Here is an 11,689-nt window from a genome sequence, read left to right on the forward strand (position 1 = left end):
ATATTCTCACCTACACACACACACACACATACACACACACAACTTACTTGACCATGCAAATCTGAATTCAGCAGCATTACGGCACAGGTCAGAGTGTGAACTGCATCTAAAGGATGAAAATATTTGTGAGTTTTCTTACCAAATTTAAACATTCAATCTAAGACATAAAACTAGCTTAGGTTTGCTGTCAACTTACAGATACTAACGTAAAATTTGTCAATGAATGTTTCTCATTACCACAATGATGACTAAATTAACATATTAAAACATGCCTAGACATATAACTAGTTGGAGTAGAGAGTGGAGAGCCTTAAAAGTTAAATATAATGATTAGCATACTCATTAGTCTTGAGCTCTGACTATCGTTGCTGTGCCATAACTTTCCACAAAACAGATTAAAGGACCAGTGTGTAGGATTTAGTGACATCCAGTGGTGAGGCTGCATATTGCAACCAATTGAATACCCCTCTCCTACTCCGAGGCATGTAGGAGGACCTGTTGTGGCCGCAAAACTTACTAAACTGTGAAGGCCCTTTCTAGAGTCAGTGTTTGGTTTGTCCATTCTGGTCTACTGTAGAAACATGGTGGACCCTGTTGAAAGGGACCCCGCCTGCGAATTCCTACTCAGCCCACTTTACATTGTGATGATGTCACCGATTGTTTTGCTTTTCTCAACTCAAGGAATGTTTTACAAATATAAAACCTTAATGGTTCCAAAATTCATGAAAGGAAATGTCATAATATGACCTCAATTGCAGTCCTATGTGTCCTGTCTTTTTTTAGAAGCGTCACTTTTACAGTGGTGCTGTGAAATTCTTTTTGGACCGAAATAGTATTTTTCCCTGCAATACCAAAAGTGACCACCTGAAAAAAACAGCTGCATGGCTAAATTCATTCCCCTCTCTCTCTCCCTGTGTCCTGTCGGCCTCTCTGCCAGTTACTGTTATAAAGGCACAAAAAAAAGGCCAAAAATAAATCTTTAAAAACAAAAAATTATATTCCGTTTCTGCCAAGTCCGTTCTCCTAGATGCCAATAATGCACCTTTAAACAAAAATGATTAAAAAAAGACAAATAATAAAATAAATAAAAATAAAGTTCATGGGTTCATTAAATATTTAGGAATATTGTCCACTTTCTGCTGCTGGCAGTGAGAACACTTCCTGGCAGTACTTACCCTCAGATGGCACGACTTTGGGGTTGCAGTCGAAGTAACGCCTAGAAAAGTGTGACAGCACCCGCTCTCTCTCCTGAGTCTCCCCCATGAGGGCAAACTGCCTGAGGAAAGTCCTGCAGCCACAGACACAAGGACAGTTATTTCATCTAAACATGACCTGTTTCAGATTTTAGTGAGCAATATTTTTTTTCTTATAGTACCCTGTTTACTTTAAATATATATATATATATATATATATATATATATATATATATATATATACATACACATATGACCATTTTAAAATTCACATAATGTGAAGGTTTCCTCACATTTATAGCTGTGGGTCACCATCAGCTTTCACACATGAATAATTTAAAGGATTGGGTGTACTGTGTATGACCTTTTATCCCATTAAACTATGTAATGTTAAAATTACTCCATTTCAAACAGAAGCTTTAACAACATTAAAACTACTTATGTCTATTTTTTATATATTTACATGTAATGAAATGCCAAAGGCAGAAAGTAACAACATTTTTAGAAACTTGTGCTTTACTTTTCATTTTATGCTTCTTTAAAGTACTCCAACATTGAGGGTAACATTGTACTTACATTTTACATTCATATCACATTAATTCAACAGCTTTGCAAAATTAGAATATTTTACATAAGAAACATATGATCAATATATTATACATGATGCATTTACAGGAGTAAACTGTGTGGGATTTAGTGACATCTGGTGGTGAGTTTACAGATTGCAACCAGCTGAACTGAACTGCACTTTTACTTACTGTAAACTTAGTACTTGTTATGATATTACTACTGTTACTTGACTACAGGATCTGACTACTTCTTCAAACACTGATAACTACTAATTCACTAACTCGGGGGGATTTAAAATGACAACATTATACCCCAGTTTAATGTGTTAAAATGTGTGAATGTGAAGCAGATGCATGCTCAGTATATAAATAAACTATGAACATGTTAAACACTGAACACACTGAGTGCATACAATTTCTTATACTATACTGCGTACTGTACAAACTATCACCCTAAGTGCAAGGCCAAAGCTGCCCTCTAGAGAGCAGTGTTTAACAGTGGAGAGCTTTCATCACATTTACAGTATTAAAGACAGTATTAAGATATAAAAAGTACAGCTTTTCATCTAGTTGACAACTAAATAAAGCCACCATCACAAAGTGGGAAGTACTAAGATAACAGACTAATGTTTTAACCATGTCACAATGTCTAAAATGTTTAAAATACAGACTTTTTTAATTCATTATGTTTTGTTTTTTGGGGAAAATACAAGAACCTGCAGACAATGGTTGGTTATTTCTCTGACATGCATTTAACATATGGAAATTATTTAGCATGTGATAAAGAGAATGGTTTATTGTCTAGTATAGCAAGGATATTGATAAATATTTATTGACAAATGTGCAATGTTTTGTATATTGTATATTATTGTTCTCACCGCAATGCCTGATCAACAGCGAGGCCTGTGAAGTTGAAGAAACTCAGATATTCTTCTGCCACCATACGGCTGAAGTCGTTACTGTAAACACACACAGATATTATTATTATATATTATCAATAATCATAATATTATGTGGCATGTAATACATGAAAGAACATAGGAAAAGAGACAAAAACAAAAAACTCCAGACACCATAAAAGCAGAAAATGTCAATCAAACACTCAAATGCTAGCTTTCTCGGATCAGTGGATAGGCTGAGTTTGTGCTATCAGTCAGTGTGTGCTGGCACCGTCAGCTTGAGATGTAGACCGGAGGCCACAAAAAGAAAGAAAGAAAAAAGACAAGAAAAAAGAGGAGATTCCCAGGGTGCATCTGTCAGAAATTGAGGGAACCCTTTAATCCCAAATTCTTTCTCATGAACGAGCAAGCAGCTGATGGACTGATGGGCTGATTGAGCAGCACTGCACTGGAAGAATACAGATCTACTAAAACACAGCATTACTTTATGTAGGCAGAATTTAAAGTGACTGTAAATAATGAATACTGTAAATGCACGGGCATCTGAATGTGTCCCAGCTCTAATAGATTAGCATTCATTAAATAAACATATGTTGCAGTAGAAAGGCTCTTTTTTTTGGATAGCATGCAAATTACAGAACAGTGTTAGAGTACTTATGTTGGTTAAAACGATTGCTGCAGTATATAGCTTATTTTATTTTTAAGATTTCTACTATAGGTATTTCTATTGATATTATAATAATTGGTGATACTAGTAAAGGTAGTTGTATTATGAGTAGAGGTAATTGTTGTACAATTGTTATTTGTGAAAATACAACACATTGACACCCAGCTACAAATAACTATAATATTTATGAAGCTATTTGATGTTTGCTTACTGTTTGGTGTGTGTCAAGAGTTTAGTTTGTGTGTAAACATTAGCTTACCACTTAGCATTTTGCAACTGGTAATCAATATGTTGCTAACTTTTGAGACATTGCTAATAGTTGGGTGTGTAGCAAATGAATGCTTGACCATTTTTGAGGTGTCACAAGTGTTTCTTAGGCAGTAGCTAGTTGTTTAAGGTGTTACTAGGGTGATAGGAGTGGTTGTTATGGCTTTCAGGGTCATTACTGGGGCTTCACAGGGTGGTTGCTAAGTGGTTGTTGGGTTATTCAAAGAGGTAGCTAGTAGGTTGCTAAGGTGTCCCTAGGTGGTGAATATGGTTGTCAAGGTACTGTAGTTGGTGGGGTGTTGCTATGGTGTTCACAGTGGTTGCTAGGGGGGATTGCAGTGATTGCTAGTGCATTTCCTAGTAATTGATAACCAGTTGTTTTATCTTTTTGAACAGTTGCTAAGACTTTCGTAGGTGGTTGTGAGGGGTTTATGGACAGTTGACTAGGCATCATATGGTAGTTGCTAGGCGGCTGCTATGGTGTTACATCCAAAAGTATTGAGATGGATATATCAACGTGATGTAATGTTGTGGTTGCTAGGGTGTTTGGGATGGTAGCTATGATATTGTTATTGTATGTGTACTTGTGTCTACTATTACATAACAAGCACACAAAATAACACTTCTGACAACAACACAATAACCCTCTAGTAGCTCACTTCTTGCTGAGGTGGCGTGCCACATCAGACTTCCTGAATCCATCCAAATTAAAGAGACGTTTGGCCAAACGTTTGGCGGCTGCCACGTCGGCACGGTGACTGCCATTAGTGAAGGTCTCACTGCTGCTCAGACCCAGCCTCTCACTAAGGTCCTGGTCCAGCTCCGAATCTGTCGCCAGACGGGCCTTCTCCCTGCTGAAAGGGCGGGTAAGGAAGGGGGTCAGGGGTTTAAGAGAGAGGCAGAAATAGTGAGTGACTCAGAAAAACAGATGGACAGAAAAGGATTTGTGGAAAGGAAGGGAAAGATGGGAGATGAAGCACATTATACTGCAGCGATCCAGGAGAGGAAAAGTGGGACACAGAGAGAAAGAGTTCAATTGACAGAGATTGGTAAATAATTGAAAAGGACAGACAGAAAAGAATAAAAGGGGGAACAAAGAAGGATGGTGATATAATAATAAAACTAATAACTCAAGTATATCAATAATTTAATAATACTAATATCTGATATATGCACCTCTGAGTTTCATGCTCATCACAATATTTTAAGACAAGAGTAGCAAAATACACAAGCTGATGAAGAGAGAAAAGCTTGAAAGAGAGATAAATATCCGTTGAGGATGAATGGTGAGTGGATTGAGAGGCTGATGAAAGAGGATTGAAAGATGTATGAATGGAGAGATGGAAAGCCGTGGGAGATTATAATAAAGAGCAGAAATGAATGAGTGTAAATATGCAGTAGTAAACAGACTCTGTATTCAACATATCTCATGCAAATAAATTCATATTCAAACACAATATTTGGCGTGATTATACTCTTTAATAACTACATTCAAAATCGCCTCTCACAGGCTTTCTTGCAGGCTTCCTCTCTTTCTCGTTATCACTTCCTAATTAAGCCCCTTCAAAGCATTAACCAGTTCAGAAGTGCAAAACTTATTACATCTGAATTATTCTGTGATAATAATTTAAGCATGTTATGTCACACTGAGCTAAAATAGAGCTTCTTTTCCGGCTTCTGTTGGAATGTGGATGACAGAAACAAGGTCTCTGAGTTCATTCACTAAGGGTTCGATGTGATGCTCAAGTTGTCATTGCCGTTGAGAGCTGTGTGGCCATTCTGGTCACGCCAGCTGGCCAGCGAAAACAATAAAAGACAGAGAGTTGTATTCCAAAAAGCAAGAACACTTCCTGAAAAAGCATTTGGATTCCTCAGCATGATGAATAAACCAAGAAAACCCACAGCACAGGGCCTTGCTTCTCACGCTTACACATCTTTATACAGTTTATGTGTCGGGCAAAATCACACCAGAGCAAACAGCAATTAATAACACAAGCTGACTGGTGAAGAAAGCAACAAGGGTTCGAGGGTCAACTTTGCTTTCACAGAGTACACAAAAGAAAAAAGGAAGACGAGCAGAACATTTACATGTAAATCTCAACTTGCAGTTTCAAAACAGACTATTCAGATCCTTTACAAATATACCAATACAGTAATATAAAAATATTCTACTATTCAAAAAATCCTACTTAAGTAAAAGTACTGCAGATTATGAGCTTGATGTAGTATGCAGTATTACAGTAAAAGTACTGCAGTATTATGAGTGATGTAGTATGCAGTATTACAGTAAAAGTACTGCAGTATTATGAGTGATGTAGTATGCAGTATTACAGTAAAAGTAGTGGTTTGGTCCTCTGACTGATATATTATTATATATGACATCATTAGATTATTAATAGTGAAGCATCAGTGTTAGAGCAGCATGTTACTGTTGTACCTGCTGGAGGTGGAGCTAGTTCTGATACACACATCTGTTTTCAGTTTTTGGACTTGGCATTTTTGCGTAGTTTTGTGACATATTGTATAATTTCACCTCTTTGTGCCTTGAACGGTTATTTGAATGAAACCATGAAAAAAGTTTAGAGTGGATTCACTATTGGAAGGAGCTGTTAACAACTCATAGATATCTGAAATGTGACCCTGACTTCACACAGCTTCTTTGTAAGAGAGAGATCACAAGCCAAAATAGTTGTGAAACCACTGGTTTCATCTTTAACAATGTGTTGTATTTTAAAAGCTTGTTATATTATCCATTGTGTCAAATCTTCATCTAAAAGTAACAAAAGCTGTCCAATAAATGTGGTAGAGTGAAAGTAAAAAGTTCCAGAGAACAGAAATACTGAAGTAAAATACAAGTATCTCAAAATTGTACTGAAGTACAACACTTGAGTAAATGCAGTTGATTACTTTCCAGGAGTATAAATCACATAGTTTTCCCAAATAAAATCTACTTGGCGAAACTGCCCTTCAGCTTCAGACGCCTACAAGAACATTTAAATCTTCCTTCCAGCCAAACATAATACTCAAATTCTCTGAGACACATGACGGACAGGTGATCCTACCTGTGGCAAGACCGCCTAATCGTCAAATACCTCTCCTCTCCCACTGCAGGTGAACCATGGCAGCAGAAAACAGAGGGTGTCCTCATCGCCGCCCCCTGCCCAGCATCTCGCCTCAGACTGCTCGCCCGACTGACCCCTCCTCTCCTCCTGGCCTCGTAACCTGACCGCATCACTGTCCAGTCCACCCGTACACCCTTTTCCTGGGTCTGAGAGCGCCAGCTAACACAGCTGTACACCTGTAGTCGCTCCCAAGAGACCCGCCGACTCTGACATTCCTCTGCTTGGTTTCGAGTCTGTCTGAGACTTCATGGGTCACCCCTTTTTTTCCCTCCTTCTCTCCACTTTCTCACTCTCCCTCTGTGTTTGCTGTCATTTGATCTTCACAGCGAGCCTCCATCCCCCCAAAGTAAAAGGGCTGTTTGTCCTGCAATGCCTCTTGTCTCTATCTTTTTCCCCTCAGAGTCTGTTTGCTGTTGTTTCTGTTCCCTCTTTTCACTCCTCCCTCTCTCTTTCTCCCTCCCTGCTCCACTGTGTAAACTCTCACTGTCCCCTGCCGACCTTGGATTCGAAGCATGGCATGAAACTTGGCTTGTCTATTGCCTAAAACCACCCCCCCTGCTCTCCCCACCTTTCCCTACATTCATTCCTCTCTCTCTTGCTCTCTTGCACTGCATCTCCAATTACACACAGTCAGTATGTCCATCCTTTGGGTGTTTTACGCATTCTAGCCTGCTTTGTTTCTGCTGTGAGCTTTTAGCACACCTACAGAGAAAACAAAGATATGAGGTGTCAGGTTTAAACTCGCAGAGCGATCCAACAGGTCTATGCCTCTAAACCGTTTCTTTACAACCGTAACTGCCCAGAGGAAAGACTAGTTGGCCTTTTGTAAACGTCTTAGGCCATTGTGGCATGTGTTTACAGCGTACGCTTCATCAGAGCCTGCAGGAGAGTTCATAATCATAAGATTAAGCCAGCACTGTAGCTCAGGCTCCGCCACCTGTTAGCATTGTCTCATCAAGAGGCAGCACAAAGCTGAGAGGTCCTGAGAGAATTCCCAATGTCAGCCTCTGCTTTAACGGTATCCCTGCATAATTGAAGCCCCTCTCAGTCCACTGGGCAGCTTAACACAAAGAGGCACTGTGTAATGCTGCAGAGCATCTGAAAAGGGTGATGTGAGGGAAGGAGGAGGAGGGGGCAGGGGAGTGAAATTCCAACTTTTATCAAAGTATGGACAAGCCTTCAGAAATATTTGTCTCGTTCCTGGATTCCACCGCTGCAGTGCTGGGCCGGTCTTAAAAGTGTGATAAGAACAGTGCTAAGCAAACATTTACCTTTACCTGCCCAGCGTGATTTGGTTTCCATAAGAGTTTTGTAAGGAAGCTGAGATAAAAAAAACACCTACAGTAGCTAATGAGTGAGTTAAAGGAAGGGTTCACAGTTTTTCAAGTTTGTTTTAAAACAATAGTCAGGTGACCTGTATTTATTTAAAAAAAATCACCATTCATAAACTCTAACCCTAAACGAAGTATTTACCCTAAACAAAGTGTTCACCAAACATTATGGGGACTTGCTTTTTGTCCCCAAAAAGGAGGTAAGTTCCTGCAATGAAGGTGTGTGAACCTATTTATGTCCCTGCAACGTGAGTAATACAAGTACACACAGACACACACAAATACCTCTGTTCCCTGTTGGTGAAAATTACTCATCTGCATCAAGCACGTATTGTTGTCCTCTTCTGCCATCTAGTGGCCTGAGCGACAAGGTGACCCAATGCAGTTGCTCTACCTCTGCAGTGCTGTCACACTAAATTAGGGTAACACTCACAAAGCCAGTCTACCTCGTTGCACATGTGAGAACTGTAGCAGACATTTCCCACCACAACTGAGAAGCAGAGACAGACAGACTGACACTCGTCCCACATTTCTGCTTTGCCATATTAATCTTTTATACAGAGTATTTTACAGGGTGCAAACTGGATTAAAAGAGCTATTGTGGTGCTTTTTTATATTGCATGGATGTAGCATATGACATAAGGACAAAGGACTTTGAATTTGAAATGAAGTCTTCTGAACTGCAGGTGGGACACGGACAGTCAAGGTGAGTCCCTCATTGCTGCAGCAGCCATCTGCCTCTGTCTAACATGCCTACCTCACACACACACACACACACACACATAGCATGCACTTCACGTACACACCCACCACAAAACACCAACAAATGCTCATGCATGCACACACTTAAACACATATAGACACCAAAAAGTGTGCAGATGGGCTCACATATCACACACACATACACACATTCACGGCCTGCCTGGCAGACAGCAGAGGGACCACAGGCAGCCTTCGAGCGACCTTCACTCTAAGCTACTCGGCTCCAGAATAGCACTGCAGCACTGCTCTGTACAAGGAGAATGACACAGACGGAGACACTCATTCGTCTGGACTGGAGACTGACAACAGCCCATTAACAGGGTTCTGACCTCGCAGAGGGGGAACTCGAAAAACATTCATACTGAATGAGCATCAAAAGTCTGTAACTTGTAATGATGTTTCTGAGTAGTTTATGTGAAAGAATCTCTTAAACACAAGACTAATTTAATTTTGGGTCTATCTGAGAGCCTTATAATACACGGTATAATGATGTGATACATGATGATGTAATCCCAACACCCATGGGAATTAATCTGCTGCTTTAACAGCCTCAAATCTTCCATTTACAGGCTTTTCATCACATGTTGGAAGCTGGCTGCAGAGATTTTCTCCCATTCAGTCACAAGAGCATTAAAGGTCCAACACTGATGATGGGTTATCAGGCCTGGATCTGAGTTGGTGTTTCAGTTCATCTTAAAGATGTTGGATCGGTTGAGTTCAGAGTACCGACAAGTTTTTTTATTTTACAGCAGACTGACAAAACCATTTCTTTATAGAGCTGGCATTGACATGTTGTAAAAGGAGAGGGTCGTCACCAAATGGTTGCCATAAAGTTGAAAGCATAATATTGTCTAATATATCACTGTATGCTGCTTCTGTAGAATTAAAATGTCTCTTGTTTGAAACTAAGGGGTCTTACCAAATCCATGAAAAACAGAACCTGTGAAACTGTATTACAATACAACTTCAGAAAGTTTTTGAGTGGACCATTTAGCAGCTAAAGAGACACATTTTTCTCAGGAGTTGGTGGAGACCAAAATAGATCTATAAGGAGATTGAATATTGAACTTATTTTTGCAGGTGCAGGTGGTCAAAAACATGACTTTCAATAAATACTAATGTTGCTGTGTGTCTGCTGTATGTGCAAATAGGCAACATGTTTGCTAACAGGTTTGCCATAAAAACTGTATAAGTTATAAATATGCCAATGTTGTGTGTATTGCTTGTGACACTGCCCCCAGGTGGCCAAAAATCAATTAATTCAGGTTTTTGTAGCTTTTCAGCAGTTTGGTTACTGTTACACAGTTATGTATGAATTCCCCACATAGACACAGTAATATTTACCGTGATTGTTTGATGCACTAACCTTGGCAATGAGAAAGATGGGTTGCTGTACCAGCTGCTCCCTAGATGTGTATAATTTCGTCCTCTGGGTGGCGTGTCGTCAGAACCGCTGCTCAGCCTCTCGCTGGAGGGGGCTCTGGTGGCATCCGAGTCCCCTGTCACTGTAAAGATAGAATCTGACAGACTGGGCCTCTCATCATGAGCCAGCGGGGCAAAGCTGAGCTGGACGATCTGCCTGGCGCTCTGGCAGACCGGCCCATGGATGGCAGGAGTTAACGTGGGGAGGTCAAATGTCAGGACAGTTTGGGTGCTCGAGGTTAATATCTCCTCGCTATCCAAGCTGTTGTATGATGTCCCTTTGGCTCTGTGGGACTCCATTATGCTCTCAAAGTGGCGGCTGAAGGTGTCCTCCGCAGCCAAGCGAGGGCCAGACACCAAGATGGGGGACTTCAGGGCTGGATGATGGTTGTCGAAAAAAGTTTCCATTGGTCTGGACAGAGAGGGAGATTTCAATACACTGCAACAACACAGCTGTGTTTGTTAAGACAAGAATAAATGCACAATTTGCCGAAGATGCGTTCTAAAAACGAAACTGAAAGTAAATAAGACTGCCTGTCCCAGCATGTCACGGTATGTAACTGAACTGTTAAAGGGCTGGGTCTAATTAATGCAGAAATGCCACTAAACCTGTGTACAATCTACTTCAAAAGTAGGTTATGGGTGAGATCCAAATTAAGATTGAATGTAGGTCAGGTGAAATTCTGCCTCACCAGAATGTTTGTGAACTTGTGTGTGTTTACCAGCTTGTATATGAATATAAATGTATGTGTTTTCAACTGCTTGTGTTCACCTCTTCAGAAGGTGCCCAAACACTTCTGGCTTCTCCTGCACTGCATACTGATGCTTCCTGTTGTCTCCTTGCATCCTAACACTGGCCCAGCTCACGATTTCTTCCTCTTCCTCTTCATCTTCTTCTTCCTCCTCCTCCTCCTCCCTTCCCCTTCTCTCCACCTCCCTGTCTGTCCTCCCATATGCCAGACCTCCCAGCGGGCTGCTGCCTGTGCCTGAGTTGCCCTGCACACTGCGGTTACTCCCAAATGCAGAGTCGGCATCATCCTGCTCAGCCAGCAGCACCTCATCTATGTCTGTCTCCCTGTAGCAGCGTAGTGGGATGGCATCCAGGTCGGTTTCTGAATACTTCAGCGTCCGGCGGATGATGCCAGTTTTGGGTGATGTCCCGATAATGGTGGGGGGAGGGGTCACCAATTCTACCTCCACATGTTGAACGTCATGATTGGCAGAAAGCAGAGGCAGGAAGGTAGGGGGAGTCGGGGTGGGAGACTCACTGGAGTTACCACTGGGAGGAGCTGTGGAGGTTTCCAAATAATCTGCAGGTGGAGAAAGTTAAATTACTTTTTTGATTTCTAATATGCCATTTAATATTCTAATATGATATTTGATATGTTCTAACTGCGAAAATTCTGCTGAATCATAAAATACAAATAATAGCTAGGACCGAGTGTTGAACCTAAATA

At 40.6% G+C, this 11,689-nt stretch overlaps 1 protein-coding gene across 1 annotated transcript in view; it reads right to left on the bottom strand.

Annotated features, from left to right (window-relative positions):
* The window catches only part of LOC134003132 (PH and SEC7 domain-containing protein 1-like), a 55,256-nt gene extending 44,178 nt beyond the window's left edge, over positions 1-11,078 (bottom strand). The window contains exons 1-8 of the mRNA XM_062442264.1: positions 11,005-11,078; positions 10,173-10,644; positions 9,140-9,171; positions 9,104-9,109; positions 4,255-4,449; positions 2,641-2,721; positions 1,176-1,288; positions 48-106 (exon numbers count right to left, since the gene is read on the bottom strand). Of these exons, the coding sequence (XP_062298248.1) occupies positions 48-106; positions 1,176-1,288; positions 2,641-2,721; positions 4,255-4,449; positions 9,104-9,109; positions 9,140-9,171; positions 10,173-10,644; positions 11,005-11,078 (1,032 nt within the window). The remainder of the gene's footprint in view (positions 1-47; positions 107-1,175; positions 1,289-2,640; positions 2,722-4,254; positions 4,450-9,103; positions 9,110-9,139; positions 9,172-10,172; positions 10,645-11,004) is intronic.
* Positions 11,079-11,689: the final 611 nt, after the last annotated feature.

This window comes from Scomber scombrus, chromosome 21 (genome assembly GCF_963691925.1).
Source record: "Scomber scombrus chromosome 21, fScoSco1.1, whole genome shotgun sequence".
Taxonomy (NCBI): Eukaryota; Metazoa; Chordata; class Actinopteri; order Scombriformes; family Scombridae; genus Scomber; species Scomber scombrus.